This window comes from Candoia aspera, chromosome 18, assembly GCF_035149785.1.
Source record: "Candoia aspera isolate rCanAsp1 chromosome 18, rCanAsp1.hap2, whole genome shotgun sequence".
In the NCBI taxonomy this organism is placed as follows: Eukaryota; Metazoa; Chordata; class Lepidosauria; order Squamata; family Boidae; genus Candoia; species Candoia aspera.
The window spans coordinates 2,396,098-2,422,465 of NC_086170.1; the positions used below are offsets into that span (position 1 = coordinate 2,396,098).

Genomic DNA, 26,368 nt, shown 5'->3' on the forward strand with positions numbered 1-26,368 from the left:
CCTGCCCAAGATCCAAATGTTACTTGCCACAGGAGATCGGATTAATTGCTATTTGCAAACTTGCATACCGGGGCAGAACACAATTAATTAGCTTACGATTACAGCTTTGCAGGGGCCATCAGATGTCCCTCACACCACCTTGCTTTGGAGGAAATGCTGCTCCTGGCCAAAGAAGCCACAAGAGAGACCGGCCCGCTAGAAAATGCGAATAAGGCTGCCGCCTTTTCCTTACCGTGGATGGTTTATTATCTGCCATCTTTTCTTACTGTTGATGCTTGGATTGCCTTTGACTTGGTCACAAGCCTCTGGGAATTGGAATGATTGGGCGGCATACAAATTTAATCAATCAATCGATCAATCAATTACTAGTAGCTCCCGCATTTGTTAGTTACGTGTATTTGGATCAACACGGGCAGGGTAAAAAACCAGGGACAACTCCAGAGAAAGCATGCTTCTGTCACAGCCACATCCCCCTGGAAGAGTTGCTAACAACAAGAACAGCAAATATTTTTAAAAGCATTGAATCTGCTGCTCAATCAATCAAAGGCACCTTTTTAATCCAGTTAAAAGGTTCTTTAATTGATGATCTGTGCCATTACTACTCCAGGCTTCCGAACCGTCATGTGGGAATGAGTCTAGTCCGAGGCAGCGAGACTTGCTCCCGAGGAAGCCTGCACAGGACAGCCCTGTGGACCCATCCAGCCGCTCTACGTGCCAGCTGCTGCTCTTGGAAAACGAGCGAAGGGGGAAAGGAATGCTGAGCTTTGAAATTTACCGAATGCAGATTTCTCCTGATGTCACTGTTGTTTCTGCAGCACCACACGCTAAGGCCTTTGCATTTTTGGCCCTTCGCTGGAATTTGGATGGGTGTGCTCGTAAGGAGCATTATGCCAACCAGCCGCCTTTGCCACTTCTTGCCAAAAGAAAGCGTTAGGCAGTGGGTGTGTGCGTGTGTGCAAAGGCTTCAGAGGTAGCTCCCAGCCACACCTTGGAGGTGCATGGTGATCCAGCTGGTGCTGAGAGCAGGGCTTCTCCCCACCTTGCTTGGCAGAGCTGGTCTGTTGGCACTGGCTGCCTCCGACACCCACACGAGACAAAGGCAGGCGTTTTGCAATGCCCTGGGAACCGGGAGAGGCCCACGGGGTCCAGGCCAGCACATCCAGAAGGCCTCCTCTGCGCTTGGCCAGGCAGGCGGCTGTGCCCCTTTCTCAGGAGCAAAAGGGGAGGGGGAGAAAACCCTGAGTGTGCCAACGATTCCTACCCCCTCCCCTCTTTTTGAAAACAGCCACTCCTCAAAAATAAGTAAGCTGGCATTTCACGCGTGGAAGGCAGGTGCTGTTGAAAATTTCCAAACCTTCCTTAGAAAACTTCTATGACCTCGGCTCTGCCCTTAAGTCATCCCACTCCTGCCTATCTACCTGGCTGTGCAATGAAGTGCAAAAAGGTACGACTCACCAGGCCTTCACTGGAGGCTCCCCGTTGGAGCGTCTGCTCTGGGATTAGGGAGGTTGGAGAAATCTGAGGGGTCCACTCAGAAGAACCACCACCCTCTTTAGCACTTCCCAGGGGAGGAAGCGGATCGGAATGCAGCTATCCTTCAAACGACCCTTTTTTCTGAGTATCAGAATGCAATTCTAATATAGAAACACAATAGACAAAGAATTTAAATGCAACATTTGGTCGATTAAAAAAAACTAGTAATAGAGGGGGATAATGACACGGGTTAGACTCCCGTTTGAAAAGACCCAGAACTGGAACAGAACCAGCTGCTTTCTTCAGATGCTAGAAATTTAAACTCACGAAAGCGAAATGGAGAAGCTGGTGCTTAATGCCGTCTGAACGTTACATTCAAATCATTGCAGAGCTTTGCTTGAAGTTGGTTATTGGAGCGCTTGATGCCTGAAGACGTGACTGCCCCAAAGCAGGCACTTCCTTTGCACTGTTTACAGTTCGGGGAAGAAACAACAATGAAGGCTGAAAAATCTGCGCATAAAGATAAATAGATCTCCTTCCCAGGGACAAGTTAGCAAGAACTTCAGGCTTGCCCAACTGGACTGGAATCACTAAGTCCGTCCGCAATGAAAAGTCTGGAAAATTTCTCCCTGCAGGACGCTGGCTATGGATTGGCAAAGCGAGGGCTATTCCCCGTTGCTGACGACACGACAGACCAATGTTACAGACATGAATCACAATCTCCGACATTAAACAAGCCATTTCATCAAGCAGGTGGTTACGGCTTTTCTGTCACTGTGAGCTTTACACCATCAAGACCCCAAAGCTGACTTTTGCTGGAGGAGCTTTCTGTGCATGCTCAAGAACATCTTGCTTTGCGACCACTTCCTGCAAGGTCCAAGCTGAGAAAATGGCGCATGGGCCACCCCAAACTCAAGTAAAATTTGAGTCCTTCCTGGCAGTGTGTGTGTGTGTGTGTGTGTGTGTGTGTCTGAGGACACGTAGCTGCACACCTGAAGGACCAGGGTGGGGAATGGCTTTGAAGGCCAAGCAAAGTCCTGAAACACCCAAGAGGGGAAATGACCACTTTTCTTCCTCTTTGGCAGGAAAACAAAATAAACAAACTGAATAAACACGGAGGGTTTGAATAAACAGCCAAATATTTCTCTGACAGGCCAGCCCGCGCCCTCTTGGCCCCAACACGGGACTCCCAGTGTCCCCCCATGCCACCGTCCCACCCCCACCACGGAGTGCCACCTGGGCACGGAGGGCTAGCCCATTTTCGCCCTCAGGTGGATGGGGGTGGCTGCCAGGGGGCCGGTGGGGCTGGAGGGAGGGCGAAGGCCGGGCCAAAATGGGGCCTGGGTGATGGAATGGCCCCCGAGTTTAAATCCCTTGGCAGGAAAGTCCCCCCAGCCCCTCGACGAGAGGCAGCGGGCAAGAGGCCTGGCATCTGTGACGCCATCTTGAACAGTGCCCACCCTGGGGAGGGGAGGGGGATCCTCAGGCCTAGGGAGATAGGTGGGACCTGGAGAGGGGCTCGTTCTCCCCCCACACAAAGGCCCACAAAATCCCCCAAGGGAGGCTTCTTCCCCCCAGAAGACCAGCTGCAAAACTGCAAAAATAAAGCCTTGCCGAGAGACCGGGACAATCTCCTTTTCTAGAAAGGCCCTCAAGTGAGAGAGCTCGGTGCTCACTTCTGCCCCATTTCAAATATTTTTACCTTATTTGGGTGACAGATACTATTTTTCTAAGGAAAGGGGGAAAAAAGAGCTGGCCTTCCTCCTTCGGGCTGGCTACGGCTTCCGAGGCTGGCGCTGGCTTGGGGGGGGGGGGCGGGGGAAGCAGGCAAAGCCAAACGGCCTGCAGGAGGGGAAGGTCCCCAGCCCTGCCCGCCGCCGGAGGGCCTCCCCCGCCCCCTGCTACTCATTTTCTGCCGGGCTTTGCTGAGCCCCTGGGGATGGATTTTGTCCAACCACAAGGGCCACTGAACTGCCAGGCAACAGGCTGAAATCCAGCTGGGGCAGCTGGGGGCCCACGGCCAAACTTCTTGCTGGGCTGGGCAGCGATAAAAAGTGCCCAGCCGGGTCAGGAATGGCAGGGGCCCACAGCAGAGCCCCAATTGCATTCTCCTCCAACAATCCATGCAGCAGCCTGGGCTGAGGGGCCTTTGTCAGCCCGTTTCTACCCCTGGGGATGCTGACTTTAAAAAAAAAAATGGTGCAAAACACTGACAAAGTAGCACCCAAACAGCCCCATGGGCACGCTCATGGTGTCATGGCGCTGTAATGCAGGTTTTGTCCCTTACAGATTTGCATGCAACACAAGCAGGGGCGGGGCTTGCACTGCCACGATGCCCCTTTGGCCACGGTGCCAATGCACACACAAATTCTTCAACAGAACAAGGACGCGGTACTTTTCAGTATTAAAAGAAGACAGATGCACAATGGCCTGATCGCAAATGCAACCAAAAGCGGGCTTTGGAATAAACTTGGCCCAAAGCCTGCCGTTCTAACCAGAACTAACCTCGAATGGCCATCTGTGCACAAACCATGGCTAACCGACCCTAGTCCTTATGTTCATGTGGCAGGTGACGTGAAGAAAGCGAAGCCTGCGATGGCCAAGGAAGTGTGTGGTTTGGGGTTAGCAAACTGTGCAAACACAGACACTGGGGTTTATCAACCAGGGTTTATCCTTTCACGTCCTGCAGCCTTCAAGACTAGTTTCTGTGCAAAGAGGCAGCTGATGCAAGCCCAGCAGAGATGACCCTTCCAGTTGTTACCGAGGTCAGATTAACCTTGTCTCAATCCATTAGAGTGAGCCGGTCCCTCTTTTTCAGCCCCTACAGGGTGGTGGTTAGGGATAAACATGGGATGAGAGAGCCCTCTGCATGCGTCTTGGAACTCCCACACAAAGGGCAGCATATAAGTCAACAAATAAGTGCTTACAAACAAACACATGCCCCACACACAATGGTTCCCAGTTTGAAACAAAGCGTGTTCTTTGTTTTGCACACAGGCCAACAGTCACCTTTCTAGCTAACCACCTTCCCATCTCTTGTTTGACCTCGCCTACAAATGCTTCACTTCCCAGGATGACATTCAAGACTCGACTTCATTAAGGTGCCCTACGATCATTATTTGGCGTCGCACCTTGAAAACAAACCCAGGCTGGAAAGGGAGCGCAACTGGGATTTTTAAAGAAAGGGCGACGGAGAAGGAACAGGAAGAGCAAGAGCGGTGGCCGATAGTCCCGAGTCTGTGTAAAAAATCAGAAATCAGAAACGATGTGTGGTCTGTGTGGGCTGAAAAATACACACTGCTTGAAGATAAGATTTGTTCGGTTTTAATAATTCATCCAAAGGACAGCCTGCGCTTTAAATTGGTCTTGACCGGGGGAAAAGAGAGGGGGACACAGGCCACCCCCCCAAAAAAACCCTGTTCAGGTGGATCTTTAATAAGCCACTTGACAATCAAGTGAAAACAGATGTAAAATTCACAACCTCCTTTGCTCTAAACTTCCTAACTCACCCTGCTCATTGCAAACAGTTGCCCAACATAATTTTTCACCTCCTCCTCCGTGCTGGCTTGTTCCTGTTTTCAAACCCTGCTCTATATATTACGCAGATGCTGAAAAGACAATGTTTTCCCCATCATTTTATACCCTCTCTGCGCTTGATCCGGTTGTTTGTATCTGACAAGGATTCTTGGCTAGCAGGAGGCAAAAAAGGGGGGTGGGGGGAATCTTCTGCGGGAAGTGCTTTCAAACCCTCTTAAAAATTTGCCCTGTTTTAGCAAAATGTAATGTTCTTCGTGAACATTAAAGGGGGGGGGGGAAGAGAGAGAGAGACTCCTGCATTTTCATCCATTTAAGGAATGAGAAATCACTACATTCAATAACAGGTCTAAATACAGTAATGGAACGGTCCCTTCGCGCGCGCCCCTTAAGCAGGAAAATGTCACCGTGTACCAGACGCACAGGGTTGGCAGGGAGGGGAAAGAACAGTCAGGAATCCCTTTTTCTTTATTTGCAAGACCAATTCTGCGGAAGGAGGACGGCACCTAAGGGAGGTTGTCACACGCTGAATTTCTAGGGCTCTCCCGGGCCAGAAACACAGGAGTCTCGAGAACAGGAACCGATCAGAAATTATTCCGCCTGCCCCACCCAGCACTGGATGGGCAACTGGGCCTCGCGCAGAGTGCCACGAATCTGAGCTTTGGGGTTGGCACTTCAAGGCCAGCCCTTTGCGCGGCCAATGAAGATGTCCAGAGAGTTCGTTGGGGGGGGGAATCTTTCCTGCTCCAGTCCCTGGAGCACGTCTGCCAGTCAGAGCTCCGAGATCAATGCCCCGGTACTTTGACCTGCCGTACAGCACCACTCCTTCCGTTCCTAAATATAATTCAAATCAAATAAATTTGCCATTATTCTCCCTGCATTTTGTGTCTCTGCCTTTAAAGTATTTCCCCTAAGTAATTATTGGATTTGTTAAGTTGTGCCATCTCAGCAGACCCTTGCTCCTGTACTTTCAAATGTGCTTCCCACAATGTAATGGCCAGAAACTTGCTTTTTACCGTTCTTGCTCCATCTGCCAGGCACCCAGCTCGGTCAAGATTAGGAGCTGTGCCCTGGTGCCTCCACCCTTGCACGCAGTTGCACACCCAGAGGGGACTATCTGACTTTGCTCCGTTTGCCCACGTCTTCACGGCGATGATAAATTTAAATAAAATCATACCTGAGTTCCCAAACAAACAAACGAACAAACAAACAAACAAGGTACTCTAGTTTTTAGAGAGGAAGCAATTGCTTCCTGGCAGAGCAAGGACACCGGCAGTGGAAGCTGTTTTACAGAATCACAAGTTTATGACGCCTCAAAAGCCGTCTGTAACGGCCCAGGCCGAACCACGTTTTGTGTAACTCAAGCCCCCCAGTTTGGATCATCCCCAAACCTTTAGCAACTGAGAACCGATTTCCCTGTATCTTTCTGTCACCTGTTAAGCCTGCCTCTCTTCTCCAGGCTAGACCCAGCCAGGCCTCTCAGATGCTCCACTCCGGGGGACTTTCTGAATCAGATCAGAGATCCTTCTAGTCCGACGTTCTGTTCACAACAGGTAGTGGGTGACACCACCCTTACCTGGGCTCACCGACTAAGCAACACTCTAAAGCTTACAGATTTACAATGGTGGCTGGGTGTGTTGCATGAACAGAGTCACATCCTGACAAAGCAACTCACAGGAAGCTGGCTAATTTAAAAGCCCCTTTTTACACCCCTACCCCAGCAGCATGTGGAGGCGAATTCCGAAAATAAATCCTGTGTTCCTGCAATAGTAAGAATCACCTATCTGCTCTCACACGCGAACACCTCAGGGCCACGCTGATTTACCCTGCCACAACCTCTACGACAATCCAAAACCAGAAGAAAATAAATCATACTAACAGTTAAAAGAGAAACAACATTAAGAGGAGGTCCCGGTGAAGGGTGGAATTCCAGCCATTGGGACGAAATTAATCGGTTTACTTTCTGAGAGGCCTAAAGGCAACACGCTCCCCCCCTCAAGAAGCCTTTGTTGCCATCCACCAAGAGCCTTTTGCCCTTTTTCTCAGCCGAAAACAGCCGGTAGCTAAAGGGAGGAGGAGGAAAGCAAGCAAGCCACAGATGGACGAGCCACCGCCCAGCGTGAAACAGTGGTAACTCGTATTTATTACAATTATGTACAGTCGTATTTTATACTTGACTTCTATACATGATCACACAGATGAGCACATTTCGTAGTTTCCTCTCGGTGAGGACGGGAGCAATAAGAGGCTCGAGATGTTGCTGCTTTGGAGGGTCTTTTAATGAAGCGAAGGGAAACACCCGAGGACACAGCGCCGCAAAACGAGGTTTCTAAAACCCGGTTTCTTCTCTCCACCCAATAAGGCAAACATGGGGGGGGGCAGGGAGGAGGGGGGAGCACACGCCTCCAGGTGGCCCCACAGCCAGGCCCCCATTAACGGGGCTTTGGCTGGCAAGACGGCGGGCCTGAACTGGCTCCGCTTTGTGGATGGGCCACGGAGGATCTGAAGCCCCAGCGGGCACAGCGCTCCCGCAGGGTGGAAGCGGGGTCAAGCGGGGGGCCCCCCAGGTCAGCAAGGCTGCCCTCCGGAGGGTTTCAGGCCTTGCCTGGTCAAGGAAGGGGCAGGCCTTCTGATTGCGGAGGAGCAGGAACGGGGAGGAAGGGGCACAGGGAAGAGGGCAAACAGCCGGCGGCGGGGAGGATGCTGCTGCCGTGAGGCCGGTATCCCCAAACTGGCCCTCAGGCACCAGCAGCTCATCGCCTTTTCCAGAAGGAAGCAAACGGGGGAAGCGGGCATCCTTTTGCTCCCCGGACTGAATCGTAATAAATAAAGAGGGCTGAGGGTGAAGGCCAGAGGCCTTCAGAGAGGAAGGACAGGGTGGAGATGGGAGTTCCCCAACCCCAAGAGAAATGCCTGCACTTCCTAGACAGCTGGAGGGGCAGGCGTCCATTTGGGGAATGCGAATTTACTGCTGGTGGGGGGGGGACGGACGAGAGGACCCGGTGGGTCCGCAGATTGATGTCTGGCTGCAGACCATTAGTGAGAGGAGGCTTTACTGGGCCGGGGGGCAAGCCCTACGGGGGCTGAGTCCGGCTGGGCGGTGGGGGGTGTGAAAAGAGGGGCCGCGGTGGGGGGAGGGAGGGGTGGGCCCGTCACCTGCTTGGCGGGTGCGATCGCAACGCTACTCGGGGTGGACCACAGAAGTGAGGCAAGGGGACGATCTGAGCCTCGGCGCGGATCAAGGTGGGCCAGGAGCCGGGAGCCGCCCGTGCTAGTCAATTTCATTCTCGTTGCTCGCCCCCTCGGGCCTCCGCAGCTTCTCCACCTGTTCGTTTATCTGCCCGTCGCCTCCTCGCCGATCCTCCGTCTGGACGTCCTCTTCGTCCGCGTGGTTGTCGTCTTCCTCCTCCTCCTCCTCCTCCTCCTCCTCCACATCGGCCTGCCCCTCCCGCTTCTCCTCTCCCCCCTGCACCTCCATCCGCACCTGCCCCTTCAGGTCAATCACCGCCTCCCCCTCTTCCTCGGGGCCCAGGAGGTGGCTGCCGGCCTTGGGCCCCTCGGGGCTGTGGCTTTCCTTGACGGGCGACGGGGAGTTGGATTCGTTGCTGACTGGAGAGATGTCGCTGCTGGTATTGTGGTTGTTGGTCACCGGATTGGAGGGGGAAGAGGGCTTGACCGGGATCTGCCAGGACAGGATTTTGGGGGCTGATGGCGAGGGAGGGAACTGCCTCCTGGGGGAGAAAGAGGAACAGGTCAGCCCTTTTTAAGGCAGGTCCCCCAAGCAGAGCGGTCAGTATCCAAAGGACCAGCCGATGCCCACCCAAACCTATTTCTGCAGTCTCCCCCCCACCCCCGCAGAAGCTGGTGGGGTTGGCAGCTGACACTTCCTTATTGGCATCACGTCGTATTAAAAGTAACAAAATGTTGAAAACAGGGACAAGAAGAAAAAAAATTGGGACGTTTTCGCTTCTCCTTTGGCCTGTAAGAGGCTCCACGTGGCTGCTTTTTTCTGGGGCGCAAAGGAGGGCAAATGCCGGGCAAGAATTTAACCTCCAAACAAATTCCAGAATCGGAAGTGGAAACTGTAAGAACTCCCTGGGATGTGCACTGTTCAATTAAGCAGGCTGAGAATCAGATAACTGCAGGAATAAGTCATCTCAGGAACTTATTTCCCCCTTCTTTTTACAGCTGGAGATTTCAGTGAGCCTTCTATGGGCATTTAAAAGAAAGGTGCGACGTTGGAAACTGACTGCCCGTTGAAAGTCTGTTATGCTGGCTGGGTCAGTCTCCCCAGAGCCTTATTGTCTCCAGATGGCTGGGCTGGAGGGAGGGGAGGGGAAGGGAAGGGAAGGGAAGGGCAGAAGCAACAATATATATGGATAAACCGTCTGAATGGGGAGCAGGCAGCTTCCTGTTCCTGGGCATCTAGAAACAGGCATCTTGAGTGATGGATGATCTCAAAGATGCCAAAGAAAGTTACTTACTTAGGGCAGAGATTTCTGAGCTACTTACTAATTTTATTCCCATCCTACCCCCCGCTTTGGACAAAGGCTGCGGAGAGGAGCTCTCGGCTGCCCCCTACGTGAGCGCTGAGGGCCACTGGCAGGCTGCTCTGGACCAGTCTGGCTTTCGACCCGAGCTGGCAGACTTCTTCACATTTTATTTGCCCTGCTGGGTTCATGGGCGAAGCAGTCCCCCACTGAAGGCCATGGCGGGCTTGCAGCACAGGGCAGAACTCGGCTCAGGACATCCAGCATTTGTCTAACTGATCTTGGAGTGTTTACTTTCCAAGCCATCATTTTATTTCTCTCCCCCTCCCTCCTTCCATGGAGTATCTGAGCTTCCCCTAAAAGTCATCCCCGTGTAAGAATCCTGCCCCACCATGCTTGACCCCCTTAGCCACTGCCTCCCGACCTCCGCTCAGGAAGAGACCCCCTCTCTGAAGCTCCCCTCTCCTCTGCATGCAAAGAGGCAAACGCCACACATTATTCACCAGTATTGTAAATGCTATCAGAAATTCAATTTAGAGACTTTTTCTTGGATCCTGCGTCACGGCCTCCTGCTTTGCAGCGAGGGAGGGCTTGCCTCCGATGGCTCTGTTTATTTATTTTAAGAAATATATTTTCCAAGAGCACTTATCTCCCCAGCTGCATTAGCACACAAGCACACATTACCAGTCCTACTAACAATAAATGAATTTCTCCTTAATGACAAGATGTCCTCCTGCGGACACCCAGACGCAGCACGGCTGCCCTTGCTCTGCTCGCTACCGGCAGAAACAGAACATTGAAGAGGGTATTTTGTGGTGGGAAGGAAGGGGGCGGTCTCGGGGTCCCTCTCTCCCCACCGCCCCCAGATCCAGCTCACCGGTGCCATCTTCCCCCTCCGAGAGTCGGCGTGGCAAAAGAATTCGGCAAATAGCCAAGGACCCCTCTCTGATCTGCCACGGTCCGCTCCGCATCCGGAGATGCTACTTTCGTTTTTAGCGTTGTCATTAAACGCACCGAACCCTTTCCGAAACTGCGCTGCGGTCTTGCAGCGTGCATCATGCTCCTTCTGGAGCAAGACACGCCTCAACGCAGGAGGAGACTGGCTGAGGCGAAGCACCTCCATGTTTGGACATTACACCTGAGGCTTCACTGCTTCCCCCATCAACCTCGGATTCACTCTTCAGTGAGAAATCCATGACTGGACCAAATATCATTAATTACTTTAATTAGAGGGAAATGGGGTAAATGGGGAGATCCCTGCACCCTGCCCCCCCAAGTTAACTAAGGCAATCTAGAGCTGTGACCTGCTGGTTTCACCGGCCTTCTAGTCAAGCTTCCCGTTTCCTTGTCAGGCAACTGATATCTACAGGACGTTCATAGCGCTTAAAGTCATCTCAGAGGAGGGCCAGCCTCCCATCTTGTGCCACAGAGTTCCACAGGCCAATTCTGCGCTCTGGGCCAAAGCTCTTCCTTGTGTTGATCTTGAATGTTCCTCCACTCACCTTCACTGAATAACCTTATCAAGTTCTCATATTATAAGGCTGTGAAAAACCTTCTCTGTGATGTGACCTGCATCCAATTTAAAAAAAAAGTTTTTCCACTTCAATATGATGGGCCATTTTAATTCCACCCCCTGAGGATTCAATCAGGAGCCCCAAAGCAGAGTGTGTGTGTCTGTGTGTGTGTGTATAAATAAAATAACTGGATGAATAAATTACTGTGAGAGCCCTCTCTCAGACTGCGTAAAACCACTGGACTAGTAGCATAAAAACAAAATGAGGGATTAAATGGCAGGACCAGTAGCTGCTGTGCAGATGTTGTGGGGAAGGGTAAGGAGGAAAGAAACTTGCAGAGGGCTGATGTGAGTCTGTGAATTCTTTTCTCAAAAGAATGGACCCAGAAGATTTTTTCCCCCCTGGATTAAGGCATGGCAATATTCCTTGTCCTCTTTCTGTTATTTCCTACCTGCTCAGAAGGAGCCCTTTTAACGAATAGATCTCTGACTTCAGCTCACTGATACTCTGAGACTCCAAAATCCAGTTGGTCGACGTTGTGGCCTAGGAGGCAAAGCAGAGAGAGGAGTCAACACTCGTGAAAGGTCCCCAGGAAAACTTCTCCGGTAGATGACACAGCCTCCAGTGTCTGTCCAGTGGTGGCTACCTTTCAAATGAACACACAGAAATCTACAGCAAATGTTTCTCCCTAAGAGGTACCTGCCACCGGTAAGCCCCAAACTGGCATTTCTTCACAGAACTGTTCTGCTTTTGTCAAAGGCCAAAGAGGTGACATGCAGGTGGTGGTGGTGGGGTGATGGGGCAGCCTGTAATGCTTTGCAGGACGCAATAAATACAAAAAACTCCCTGCTACTGAAACGAAGTGAAATCTCTTGTCTTCAACGACTTGAAAACAAGGATGAGATTAATGTGTTTATAGGTGGCTTAGTTTAAATCTTGCCTCCTGGGTTCAGCAAGCAAGGGGTTATGTTTTTATGCTAATCTGTGGACTTCTGAAAAGCATCTCTTTGGTCCACGTCCCCCTTCAGAGGTGGCCTTAGACCTGATCTACGTCGCAGGTTGCTAGGCAGATCAAACGGGAAGACCAGATCTCCCCATCCAGTGACGTTCGGGGGGGATATCGACACATTAAATAAATCTGACCTGGTCCAGCAGGAGTTGCTTATTTGTATATACATCTGGTTGACCTATATATCAAAGAACTACATTAGCTAATCAGAATCTCCGTGTTCAGAGGCAATTTTAATGACAGCGGGGGAACTTCTTATCTGATCCAGCCGAGCTGATTTTTTTTGCTTTGCTGTCACTGGAGGGCCAGTGTAGTGTTGTGGTTGACGTGCCAGGCTGAGACTCAAAAAGGGGAGGCCTGAATTTGCAGGAGGTGCCGTGGAACGAAGGGCAGATCTGTCTCAGAAATACCGCTTTGCCCCCAGCTCAGAATCAGAGGAACTCCGGTTTTCCAGGCAGCAGGAAAGAGCCTCCAACTTGCAGATGCCTCCCGTACGGTTTAACAGCTGGCTCCGAGCGTCTGCTTGGGAAGCAGATCCAGGCTGTGGCTGGCTTGGCAGCAGACACCCTGCTCAGCCCCTTCTCCAGGCACCGTCACAGCTGGCACACTCAGCCACAGATGTGGTCCCCCAGGAACACTAGCCCTCCCCAGCCTGGCAGCCACCGTTTTGGCTCTCCAAGCCCTTTGAAAGCCTACAGAAGCACATTAACGAGAGCGATTTCCACTTGCTGGCCTGCAAAGGCGTTTGGATTTCCAAGACACATATGGTGCCAGATGCTGAAGGATTTAAGAAATCAAACCTGACATCTGGGGCTTTTTAAGACAGCCTCTTTTAAACACACACATGCATGCAGACGGAGCAGAAAATGCACGCCTAGAGGTTTGCCTCCATCCTCCTCTCTGTCTCCCTTTTTGAAAACTCAGTGTAGATTCTTTTAATTACTTCAAGCCTCTCTTCTTAATTTTTACAACATGCTCTGGGTTGTTTGAAAAGCAGAGAGAAAAACTTACATTGCAGCTGAGAAAACTCTTACTTTTCCTGTTTGGTTTTACCCTACAGTTTATGAGTTCAGCCAAGTCTGTTGTTTCTATAAATATCTATATAGAAAGTTTTTGATCATAGGGCAGAGTGCTGCTATATATATTAAGATATGCCTTTTTTTTTTTTTAGGCAAATAAATGGAGGGGGGAAAGACTTTTGAAGGTTTCCCCACCCCCAAAGCACCATGCCCTTTTCTTAGAGCATGACATGTGCTCTTAATAGTAACACTTCAGACCAAAAGAAAGGAAAAAAAGTCCTGTTTCCTGTCTGGCTCCAGGCCACCCCAAACAGCTAAAGGAGGGCATGGAATGAAAAATGAAAGGGTGTTGCTGGCTTGATAGAATAAAAGGCAGCCCTACTGCCTGGTTTACCCCATTCGCCCCCACGGACCACCTCCTAAATGATGGGGATGTAAGTGGACCACTTAGTAATTTTTTTTTTGTTGTTTCTCTATAACGCATTGCACATAGGGGAGTGTTATTTGAGGATTATGTCCTGGATTGTCAAGGAAGGTCCTTGAACTGTTTGATTTCCACGTCCCACTTCTTTGATTCCTTGGTCCCTAATGGCTATTACCATCCCTTAGAGCAGCAGGGGGTGGCGGGGAAGGCTCACAAAACTTTTGCAAATTTTTGGAAAGTTTGTTCGCAAGTTGGAGAACAAGATACCTTGGAGGTAGCCAGTTCCTGGGTTAACTCCTGAATTTTCTGCTGTTGTTGAATTAACAGTTCCTGGACAGAGGCTAAAGTGGTCTGAAGCTGAGTCACTGTGTAAGGAAAGAGGAGAAGGGAAAAACAATGCTGATTAAATTAGGGTAGGCATACAAGAAAAAAGAGAGAGAGAGATTCCTCAAACACAAAGCAGCAAGATCCCGCCATTTCTCGCATGTCTGATTTATCTACAAGCTTCCGCTTCCTCTAACTGCTTATAATTTATCTGAGCTCTGGGTAATCTACCTGAGCTGTATCTAATCTTCCCCATTCCTACTTTATCTCCCCTTTGTATAGATGTCTGCAGCTTGCAGGGTATCCGTCTGAAACCTCTCCCTTCTAATTATGACCGTCTATGATTTGCACGGTTTCTCTGAATGGGCCCCGCGTCAGTATCATTTATCTACCTCCCGGGCAGGCAAGGAAAATGCCCTGCTGGCTGCCGAGGGAAGAGCCTGGGGCCAGAACAGGGCACAGGCCTGGCCTCGAGGAAAGGTGGAGGTCTTCCAAGCACACAGCAGATCAGTCTTCCTCAGAACCGCCCCCCCAAAGTCCATGAAACCTTTTCAGAGCTTCCTTCCTTCCTTCCTTGCTTCCTTCCTTCCCTTGTCTGTCTCTCCTTCCTTCCTTCCTTCGTCTGTCCTTCCTTCCTTCCCTTGTCTGTCTCTCCTTCCTTCCTTCCCTTGTCCGTCCGTCCTTCCTTCCTTCCTTCCCTTGTCTGTCTCCTTCCTTCCTTCCTTCCTTCCTTCCTTCCTTCCTTCCTTCCTTCCTTCCTTCCTTCCTTCCTTCCTTCCTTCCTTCCTTTTTATCCACCTCTCGGGGACTGAATGCACAAAGGGCACATTTATGTCTAAGCACCTTTGGCATTACAGTACGCATGTCTATTCAGAAATGTCCACTGGGTTTCAAGGTGCTTCCTGCCACGGACAGGACTGGAGCCTCAATTCTTGTCATTTAAGCCACTTTCCTTTTCAAGGCGGCAACTTTAAAAGGCTTTATAAAACAAGTGGGTAAGATTGTGTGGGTGCCCAAAAAACTTAGTGAAAGTAGAAAAGGACACATTTAAGAGATGGAGAACGGGATGGGTTGAAATGAAAAGGGAACTGCATACAAGGAGGCTGGAACTCAAAGGAAGGCACATTAGTTTAAAAGTGGGACTTGGGGCCAACTTGGCCTGGTTTGCACAAAATACTAAATCACCATGTGGTGCTTGGGGATTCATGTGATGTGCAAATCTATCCATTAGGGCTAAAGTAAACCACTACAGTGCATTTAAGAAACAAAGGCCGACTTGAAGTTATGTGTGAATGCAGGTAATTTGAGAGGGCACAACAAATCCAAGGCAGCCATTCTCACTTTGGGACCGTCTAGATGCTGTTCCATGGTGCTACAGCGCAACACATCTGGGGCGGGGGGTTCAAATTCAGCAAAGTTGGATTAAGAACAATTCAGCATTTAGCTGAAAAGTCACATGTGTTGGAGAAAAATAACTTTATTGGTAACAGGGGTGGGATTGCTTGGTTTAAAAATTGTAATTTAGCAGTTCCATCCAGTAAAGAGGTTTGTAAAGAAACAATTCCACAGGCATGACAGGTAACAGCTAATCTAGGCCATCTAACAGGGCATGGATAATAAAGAGTGCCCTATACAGTCAATAACAGAGGAAGCTGAAGGGGTCAGGGGACGCTTCATAATTACAGACTTTCCTGACCCTGCATTGAATTCTTGGAAGGAAAAATGTGATTTGAGGAGAGAGGAACAGGTGCCATTTTTTCATTCATATATATATATATATATGGTGCCATTTTTTCTTTCATATATATATATATATATATATATATATATATATGAGAGAAACCAAAACACCCGACCCCAAAGAAAATACTCAGAGAAGCAGAAATTAAAAATGAACTTTACAGCCCCTTCGAAAGGCTGTCATTTTATTCCCCTTATTAATATTCTGAGGTTGGGAGCCTTTCCGTAAAAACATAATTAATTGAGGCCGCGCCGACAGTAAACAAGCAATTTCAAATTAAACCGAAATGACGGCGGCTTCATTTGCAAATGTGAACAGATTTCTCAGAGCAGATAAATGAAGTCGCCACATAAAGTGGAGATGGGGGAAAAAGGTTGGGGGAAAGGAAGGCAGGCAAGGGAGGAGGGAGACGCAAGGAGACGGGCTTTTGGGGGGCAGAAGCTGATGGGATCATTAATCTTTTACCTGTCTGCGTCACGCTGCCACTCATTTCGGAGATGTTTGACTCAATTCTCTGCAACTGTTTCCTGTCTTCCTTACCTCCCATGATCAGGGGAAGCAGATATTTCTGCAAGAAAGGGGAAAGAGACAGGGGGGCGAACAGAAGTTTATTTGGTTCAAAGTTCAGACCAGTCTCCCCAAATTCCTAGGTTGGCTGGAGAAGGCGCTTAAATCCACATCTGGTGCTGAGCACTTTATGCCACGGATACGCTGCCAGGCTGTGCCTTGGACGTCACTCCTGTTGGCAAAGTTGGGACCGCGGCCACTGGGTGTATTGCCCTCCTATCTGTGACTTAAGCCACAATTAAGAAAACTATGATTTGTGATGCCTCGGTCACGGTGCCAAATCATAGCTGGCTTCCAACTCAAGATAACGAATCTTTCCATAGCATATTTTTTCATTCATGTTTTATTAGCCAAGTCCAAGCCACCAATGTATAAAAACCACGGCAAAACTTCCTTAATTCAGGTCTGAGATGATATTTACATTAAGACACTGACTGAGCGCACACAATTCAATCCTGATGTAATAAGGGCCCCAGATCTTTTTCTCCCTTTTACATTTCTCCCCTTGTGCAAACTAAAGCAAGCCAAGATGCTGCAGCTGATCATTGTCAATCTATGGTTAGTAGCTGTGAAATAAACTAGAAGCCAACTTTAAAGGCAGGCAGAGAAGGATATAGACCCTTTGTTAAGGTCGCTGTCCCAAAGGGAATTTCAGCTCAGCTGTGCAAGCATTCAGCCCCTTACCAATAACTGGGAAAATGCTTGGATAATTTAGTTTAAGAAAGGGAGCAGCTTAGCTCTTCATCTAGATCTAGTCCTTACTTTACACAGAAAACGAACAGTACAGATGAAGAAAGAAAGGTTTACAGGTAATTCTTCAAGGGAGTTTACTATGTAAAAAATATGCACACCAAATGGAAGTGCCTAAGGCTAGAAAATATGTTCTCCACTTTAATAATAAAGCCATTTGGTCTCTGCTGTGTGTCTGAATTTGCATAGCCCTTAATACTTCATGAATGAAAATGGGGGCCTCCTTTTAATACCCACAGACACAAGCTATACTTCTCACCCCCACCCAATCACATGGCCTTGCAAAAGACTGCATTCGTTCAGTGGCGTGCATTCACAAGAGCAGCTACAAACCAAACAGGTACTCGGGGGCCACTTCCATCTCACCAGAACTAAACATTGCCAAAACAGAGGATTTGAGAAAATGCCGACTTGTAGAATAATGTGCTTAGCTGAGAAGTACAGATACGTATTTGGGAAGAATGGCAGCACCATCAAGAGAGACCGCGAGGGACCAGGTGAGTTTGAATAGACCCAGCCCGTGGCCCAGCCATTCAAAGAGGTGGCTGTGCTGAATTAAAGATTTCCCTCTTCACAGAAGAGGTAATGTGAGCAGGCTAGAAATGCGGGTAAATGTGTCTTGCAAGAGGCCCACCTTTTGATGCCTGTTAGTCATGATGGGGAAATGAAAAACCCACGTTTAGAGGCAGGTACGCTGGGGCGAAGGGTGGCTTTGCACCGCCCCGAGAAAATCAGCATCATTCACCTTGTAGAGCTGGTGGAAACCGATTGCAATGCCAGTCATAATAATTGCTAGGGCGCCATAATCTCTCCATCTGGAGCTCGGGGGACCTGAGGAGGTAAGCAAATAAATAAATAAGCAAGCAAGCAAGCAAACCGCAGAGTGGAAAGCAGCATGCATTCAGAAAGGAAGAAGCACGGAGGTATTCCCCACTCCCACCCACCCCTAATATTCAAATCATCCCCTTAAGAAGTGATACAAATATCTAAGAATGTCTTCTGGAAGGCTGGAGAGAGGGTGGACAAAGGCCTGGGATGCATTAGCCTCCCTACTGTTGACTGCTAACATCTGCCCCAATCAGGGTTACATGAACCACAAATGAATGGGCTACTCCTGACCGTCCCAGACGTTCGACACCTTTATATGGTCCATAATTTGGCATCTGAACCACGGCAAGGTAGTTTTTCCCAGGTCCCTCCCCCGTTCCTGACTGCTTTGACCTCCAGAAATGCCTCCAAAGACACCTGTGGGTCTCCCACCCAACTCCATCTGCGGTGGCCTTTCACCTCTCCCCTCTCTCCCTGTTCCTGTCGTGCTCACGCTAAGAACATTTTATTGCCCCCTGGTTTTCATTATTAATGAAAAGGGACTGGGATGATCTTTCCGAAAGTTCAGCGAGTCTATAAAGAGAAGGCGCTGAAATGCCATTTTACGCTTTTTCGGGATGTGTGAAACAATTCTGTCTTGTGGCAAAAAATAAAGAGGCCGAGGAGAAAGGGAAGAACTAATTGAAGTGGGGTGGAGGGTGGTGGTGGTGGGGGGGGGGGGGAAGAATCTGCCATTTGCTTTTCTGCTGCCAACGGTGGGAGCAAAATCGGTAGGCCTGGAGCCGGTTCTGTGGACGGCGGTAGTAACTTCTGCAGACTCGCTGCAGGGGTCCTTCTGGGCGCTGCTGGTCCGAGAGGCAAAATGGGTGAGGTGGTACTGAATGATTTCGGCGCCTGGAATGAGCCCACAAAAGCAAACCTCCTGCATTCAGTGCCATGGGGGTTTTCAGATTCCCACAAGAAAAAGGCTTGCTTAGTCGCAGACCAGTGTTTTTCAACCTCGGCAGCTTGAAGACGTGCGGACTGAGTTGAAGTCCACACATCTCCAAGCTGCCGAGTTTGAAAAACACCACTGTAGACTCTTATAAGTTCATTTATAAACGCAGATGCCCCCTTTCAAAGCTAAGAAGGGCTACACTGTAGAGTAAAAGTGGTGTCTCAAAGGTTCAAAACTAAGAACACCAACTAATAGAATCGCTGGGGAAAAAAACAATCAAAACAGCTACTCCGGATAGCGACAGACGTGCCCAGGTTAGCTGACTGTCTTCCAAAACAATAAAAAAAACTTAGCTCTGCATGACTCCACGCACGGCGGGCATTCTTAAACTGCCCCAAGCCACCTACTTGGTGACTGCTTATAGTGCCAAGCTGTTACTTCAGAGCCGGAAAGAGACCAAAATATGGTTTGTGGAAGACACAGTTCCACCCTGATGCAACCCCTTTCTGGAAACACCCACAACGAAAGTCGTAAAAATCAGGCCGTCCTGACAATGCTTAGGAGATGCAAACACTTTTTCCACACCTTGGGTAAGGAACTCCCCAGAATTTGCATGTAATGAAGCGGGTTAGGGGAGGAGGGGGAAAGACCATATAAATCCTATCAATCATTTAAACACTTAAAGCCATCCTTACTCTTGGATTAGAGTATTTCATAAATGCCAGTAGCAGATTTTTTCCCCCCTGCCTCCTCCCTTTCCTTCCCTTTCGCTCCTTCGCCCTCCTCCAAGTAAAGGGGGTTCACTTTTGGAGCATGTTTAAACGAGTCAGATTGAGTGATGCTCCCACCAACTAATCGCATGTCAAATAAAAGATATTTTATGTAATAAATTACTGCTACAAGTAATTCGCTTGTCATTTATCAGTTTTATTATCAGTCAGCCCAAGTCTTGTTTCTCTATATTAATCAAAATCAAGGAGTTGGAGGTTTTGTGATTTCTTCATTTAAGAAACAGTTTTGACACCTTTTGGCAGAAAGGGCAGATGTGAAGAGGCAGAATCCACTCTGGTGCTGACGGCGTGCACACCGTGGTATGCCCTGGCGCGCTTGATTCACTAGTGAACCGTCGCCTGATCGGGCAACAAAAAGGGCTGTGAGCCACAGGAAGAAGGAGCAAGCCCTTTGCAGCTGCCAGATTTACACCACAACCCATAATCCTCCTGGTTCTGCAAAGACTGAATCTACTGCTAGATCAATTCTTGAAAACGCCCTAAAAAGAGACAACCACTTGTCTCATTCAAAGATGGAAGCTTTCCTTTGGAGTGAATTGTGGTCGTTTTCAAAAGCCACATGAAATCCCAGTGCGTAAAAATCTATGCCTTCTCTGTGTTGTAATTTTAAGCAAGCTGTTTCCCTGACGTCCGGTCTTTCTATATGCAGGGAGTGGGCTTATCTATCCAACAGGGTTCCAGATGATCATGCCATGACTCTGCAGTGACATTAGATGTGAAATAATCTACGCTGTCACATTCCTTTCTCGCTTCGGGATCACCCGTGAAGCCTGTTATAGAAGACCGTCTGAACTACGTCTCAGATCCAAAGGGGTGCAACTTTATTGCACATCTGAGTTACTGCGCACAATTAATTAATTTCCTTCCTAGCTCCCTCAGCAGGGATAAGAGCCAAACTACGGCAAGGGGACAAAGTTATAGTTCATTTCACTGTATCTTTATTGGGACTAATAGGTGGTAGTAGATTTCTCGCCCCCAAACCTCTTCCTAGCAGCTGAGATTGCATCATCCTGGAACAGGAAATCGGCGGGAATTCCAGCCTGGAAAAAGGGAGGGGATGGAGAAGGTATTTGGATTACTGGAAAGGGAAACAGGACATGAATGAAGAAGGGATCTGCACTCCCACTTTGACCAGAAGACTAACAGGCTCTGTTAGCCCTTCGGAAAAAATAAAAAAAATATTTAATTTTTCAAATTCCTATCCCTGCCCATCTCCCCCAAAAAGGCCAAGTAATACCCGGAAATAAAACAGCTTTACAATCTCCGGCAGGCTACTTACTATATGATGCGAGCTGTGTGGACTGAGTTGGCACCAACTGTGGGGACAGGTTATGGGGCTGTGGATCTTCTTTCGCAGTGCCCGACTGCTGGAACGCCAGATCTATTTCTTCATCCGTCAGTCCTGGTGAGAGCAGCAAAGGAAAGATTTGTGGGAAACCTCTCTGCTTACTGGAAAGTCTCTACTAAGACAGAGAACTTAAGCGGACTGCAATTAAGATCCTTCTTCCTTTGCAGAGACTTAGCACCTCAATCCCGTTTTCAACTAAATTTTTTTGGGGGGGGGAATCCATCCCTCCTCCTGCTGCTCAGTGACAACACAAAGGAGCAGCTCTTCTGTCAAGCTGTCCGTTGGGTTGTCATTCTTCCACTCCAATTCCAGAGGGATGCCACCTTTAGCTCTGGATGGGGTGGCACTCCCTTCCCCCAAAGGAGCAGATGTACCATCTGAGGGGCCTCCTGGTCTTGTGCCCCTTCTAGAATGGGAAGGTGGGACCAGGAGAGCTGGTTCACTGGTGGCAACCTCTCCTGGATCAGTAGGCTCTGACTATGACTCATGGCCTTGTCATCTCCTGGGTAGGCTCCTGAAATTGGTTGTACGTGGAGCTGCTCTTGAAGGCAACTGAGCAGCTACTGCTGTGCACAACGCAGCCGCCCGGTTGCTGACGGGTGGCAGCTGGATCAGCACCGTGACAATGATATGGTGGGGTTGCATCCACTGCCACCCAGCCATGCTGGGTGTCACCTCTACAGCCTTGATGGCTTGTGTCTTTGTGGCACAGAGAAGATTGGGCTTTCCCCCAGAACCCTTGCGGAAGGAAGGGCTGTGTAGGGCTGACCGTACTTAACAGAGCTGGCCTGCAAGGTGATCGTTACGCTTTCCTATTACAATTTTGTGTGCGTTGTTATTCTTGTAAAGGGAACCACCAAGAATTTATGGAGTAGGTGACACGCAAACACATGGAAAAATTTAAAAAAACAATAATGCTCAGGGACGAAGAAGATGAAAACTGATGCTGATCGATACGGACAGATGGAAAATGGGTGACTCGCTCCTTCGTGTTTTAGAGTTGAAAGTAATCTCAGAAGTCATCTAGTCTAATCTTCTACTGCACATTTATGCAAAATCTAGCACCATGAGGGGCGGCCATCCACCCTCTGCTTCAACATCTCCAGTGAACATTGCTTTAAAAGTTTCTCCTAATCGGTGGCCAAAATCTGCCTCTCTGAAATTTCCTCCGCTGGTAAGATTTCTATTCCTAGATGTCAGAGGTGCACGCCAACATACGGTTCCCTCCTCACAAGATCTGTAAGGACAGTTGCCAGAGGCTCCCAAAATCTTTGACTGAGCTAACGGGACAGAAAAGGGAAATTATGAAATATTTGACTGGAGAGCAATTGTCATGAATTACAATTAAACGCAAATGCAAATGAAATCAACAAACCCTCCATCTCCTTTTTAGAGGGCAGCAGATCACTCACAGGCCATGAGCCACTGCAAGATTTTGCACCGGGGCCAAAATTTGGTCTGGTTTTTCCCTGGCCACCCTTTCACGTATCTGAAGTCTACCCTGTCCCCTTAATCTTCTCTCCTCTAAGCTAAACATATCCGTTTTTTTTTAAAAGCAACTCTTATCAGAGTTTAGTTCTGTTTTCTTTACCATGTGGGTCACCTTCACTATGAATATGCTCCACTTTGCCGAGAACAATCCTGAAAGTCCCTGGAAAAATTCCACAGAAGCCTCAGAAAACTATTTCAGCAAACAAGTGCTACCCCCAAATGTTGGATTCGCAGGCACAGGGCGGGTAAAAACATATTCTTTCACGCTGCTGCAATTTAACCTTAAGCGATGGGAGTATTAGTCTTCACTGCCACTTTCCAAATGTGGCTCATTCAATTTCCTTAATTTATCTTTGGGTTTATTGCTGCTTTTGAAGTAGTTTTTCTATTGCAATTCCCCCATTCTTCCCCTGGAAAAAAAAAAAACCAAGGGGGGAAAATATGCACCATCAACTGCAAATGTGGCTCATTTTAATCTGTAATGGTGTAAAAAAAAAACCCCAACAACTTGAGGGTGGGGAGAAAACTAACAATAATGTAGGAAAACAGACAGGGAAACAAAAAGCTAATTATTGGGTTAGACGACTAATTAGTCTAGATCGTTTCTGAAGATGGGAATAATTTGCTTTATTTTATGACAAATGCTGAAATAAAAAAGGGGGGGAAGGCGAACGGGGAAACAGGTCTGGCTATGATTAGAGTGAGTGGGACACAGAACACTGGGAAGGATGGAACTGAAACAGATCAGTGGAAACAGACTCAAAACTTTCAGAAATGAGGTTGACACGCCATGGTTTTGAAAGCTGTCACTCGGGTAACAAGGGTTTTATCCAGCACTTGGTGAAGCCATCTGACATGATGGATTGGAGACATACCGGGACCTCCCCATGTGTTATGGCCAGAACATGCGGAAGAAATCTGGCCAACGAGAGAGAGAGAAGGGGGAAGAGAAAGCAAGGAAACCAGCTGCTGACCAGCACATGTAAAGGAAGTCCGACAGCTGGTTTGGTTTTTCAAAAAGAGGGAGACGACGCTCATTACCAATGGAAAGCTAAATGAGGTTTGTTCACCTGGAGCCCAAAGGTCCCTCGCCACTGTCTACCGGGAAAAGTTGCAATGGAATAAAAGCTGCCACAGTAAAATACAAGGATTTTTGTGGAAACAAAAGCTGGGTCCCAGGTTAGGGTCCAAGACTCGGCATTTGCAGATGGGTGGGCTGGCCACAGATCTGGGGCAGGCAAGCCCAAGCCAAGATGAACAAGCTGGGGGGGAGAAGGCAGGTTGCAGCAGTTCCTGGGTTGACATGTGGAACTCCCCTCCTGGCTTCACTGGTGTGTGTAGAGGTGCTTGAAAAAGCCAGAACTAATACCTTGTGAAAATTAAACAGGAAGTAGGCATTTGGATTACTATAGGCACATGCAAGCCTAACCCCAGCCATTAAAAGCTAACGCGGGTTTCCTGATGCCTCCAGCACTTCCAAGATTCAGCACCCTTCCCTTGATGGGAAAGCAGCGATTAAGGCATCCCAAATTTGCCTTTACTGAGCTTGGAAGATGAAGTTGTTTCACTTAAGCATCATTTGGTTGAAAGCTGCTTCTCCTCTAATTCTAATTTCTTGCTCCACACCTGACCTCCCAAGCATTTTCTAGGAATGGAGTGCCAGGATTCCTGACATCATTTTATACAGTGGAATCTGGATGTCCCAGGATTCTTCATATCTAAGATTCTTTTTAAGCAACCAGGCAAAGAGGAGCGGAAACGAACTAATAGGGAAATGGGATGGAGAGGAATAGGCAGTTAATTAATAAGGTCATGCGATGCTTCAGATTCGTTTTGGAAGAAGTGCTTCAGAAGGTATGGGACTATAGATGCAAACCTTCTGTGGCTCATTAAAGCAGCCATTTTATTTTCCAGATGCAGCTGCTTTAATGAGATGCTGCGGGAAACAAAACAGACTCTACGTGTCAGACTTCCCAGTTTCAAGCCCACAATGCCATTATTTTCCTTGCACTTAAAGCAACTGGGAGGAACTTTGGCAACTGGAGGAAAGAGTTAAGCAGGCAAGTGTAACCATTTTCTAAGGCTGACTGGCCAGGCACTATGGGATTTGTAGTCCCAACCTGTCGGGAGGAGGTGCTGAGAGAGGGAAGGCTGTTTATTGGGCTGAGGTCTTCCACCTGTAATTAAAAGGGAAGGAATCTGCCCATTGTGATTAAGAAGCCATTTTGACTTTTTTTATCTGCAATTCCCTCATCACAAAGCCCACCATAAGGATGGAAAATTAAAAAGTTTCCAACTGAACTGCCCACTTCCCTCTCCACCACCACCCCGCCCTTCGCAGAAAGCATTTGCGATAAATATTATCATTAAAGATTGCTCAACAAACCACAGAGAGATTCTTTGTTCCTGAGGTCTCCCAAACTGGAAAGCTCAGGAAATAGCATTTATTGTTAGCTGTCCCTCCTCCTAACTCAATTCACATCCTGTTCAGAAGGGATAAAGAGATAAAATTTTGTTTCTGTGCATTAATCTGGTCATATTAACTGGCAACAGTGGGATTAGCCAGACCATTGTGGCTTTTATTGGGGATTCTCTTAAACTGGAGGGGATTTTTTTGAGATAGGGAAGTGTAGAGGGATAGGCAGTACCTACAGACACTGGATACTAGGGAAGTAGGTTTCTACCAGTCAAACTTCCCTGAGGCATCTAAGCTGCCCTCATTGGAAACAAGTCATGCAACACAGACACCTTTTATTAAACAAAGGACGACAGGGTCCAATCTGAAATTGACCCACACTAGAGTAAGCCTCAACTCTCATGCTCCCTAGCCATCCTGGTCAATGAGTAGGAATGATGAGAGACAAGGTCCAACAACACCAGGTTATAAAGAATTGCACAAATGGGGCATATTCCCACTCCCAGCTAAACAGAGATACCATGTTCAGAAACAGTCCACCCATGTGCAGATGTGTTTTGGAAACCACGGGTCTCTGAAAATCATCTGGATCACCATTCAGGGCAACCAAGTGCTAGGTAAGAGCAACCGTGCATTTTCTATTCCAAAAGTACTGTTATGTTCCATGCTGAATCTTCTTCTCTTTTTAATTAAAAAAAAGTCTTTCTCTCCTGCGGATGAACCAAGCCACTAACACACCCCGTAAATGTCATGCTCTAAAGAAGAATCCGGCAGAAGCTAAGTCTACCTCATCTTCTCCAATAGTTTCCTCCAGCAAAAGGACAGTTGAGCTAAATTTTGGTCCAAGTCCTGCTCCAGAGCCTGTTCCATACCAGGCTTGTTGAGAAAACTCCCAATTATCTAGGAGTAGAAAATGTATCCCCAAGTTCGGTTTCTGCTCCCTGCCTTATCCTCTCCCTGTGAAGCCGATCTTTGTGATCTCCTGCAGAAGACACAGATCCCCACAAAGGTTAAAGGGAACGATAAAGAGAGCTGCCAATTCGGCCTTGAAAAGCCAGGCAGTGGCTGTATTACAAGAAGGCTTCTCCTTGCCTTGTTTACCATCACCCTTGACTAATGCAGAGGTTTTTTTTTTTTGTTTTAAATAATCTCATGCAAATTAGACACACACTTCCTTCCAGTTGATTGCTATCTGCAAGGAATAATATAACTACAAGGACTGAGTCGAGGAGAAGGATGCGAGGAAAACAGGACGTGATCCCCCCCGCCCCCCCCAAATCACTACATCCATCTTTTCTTCTTGCAAGATGCCAGCTCTGCACGAAGCAGCTTTTGCTCTCCTAACACCTCAAAATATTTTTTCCTCCGCAGAGGCTGCTGCGCGTGCACGCGCCATTTGCAGAGATGAGGCAGGCTTTCCTCTCTCAAGAAGTTTGCTGCCACCACCAGATGCCTTACTTTAACCACGGCCCTCCCAGGAACGACATACGTGCTAGCTGAGTTAACAAAAGACAGCTTTCCTAGTTAAAGTCACCAGAAAGCAGGAGGGCAGGAAGAGTTTTAGCTCTGAGATTAGTACCAAAAAAGGGCGAGAACACAGCTGATGCAGCCCGACGTCTTTTAGGATGCTTTTTTCCAACCCACTCTGGCTTCTGGGCCATTCAGACAAGTAACCAGCTCGATTCTTCCCCTGGTTTTAATGCCTGGCTTGC

The 26,368-nt window shown here is 48.4% G+C and overlaps 2 protein-coding genes across 2 annotated transcripts in view; one reads left to right on the top strand and one right to left on the bottom strand.

Annotated features, from left to right (window-relative positions):
• Positions 1 to 26,368, top strand: part of LZIC (leucine zipper and CTNNBIP1 domain containing) — a 382,321-nt gene that overhangs the window by 112,476 nt on the left and 243,477 nt on the right. The gene's annotated exons all lie outside the window — the stretch shown is intronic.
• PEX14 (peroxisomal biogenesis factor 14) overlaps positions 7,107 to 26,368 on the bottom strand; it is a 78,357-nt gene continuing 59,095 nt past the window's right edge. Inside the window, exons 4-9 of the mRNA XM_063317455.1 lie at positions 20,681 to 20,803; positions 17,591 to 17,676; positions 15,994 to 16,096; positions 13,731 to 13,828; positions 11,463 to 11,554; positions 7,107 to 8,738 (exon numbers count right to left, since the gene is read on the bottom strand). Of these exons, the coding sequence (XP_063173525.1) occupies positions 8,279 to 8,738; positions 11,463 to 11,554; positions 13,731 to 13,828; positions 15,994 to 16,096; positions 17,591 to 17,676; positions 20,681 to 20,803 (962 nt within the window). The 3' untranslated portion in view covers positions 7,107 to 8,278. The remainder of the gene's footprint in view (positions 8,739 to 11,462; positions 11,555 to 13,730; positions 13,829 to 15,993; positions 16,097 to 17,590; positions 17,677 to 20,680; positions 20,804 to 26,368) is intronic.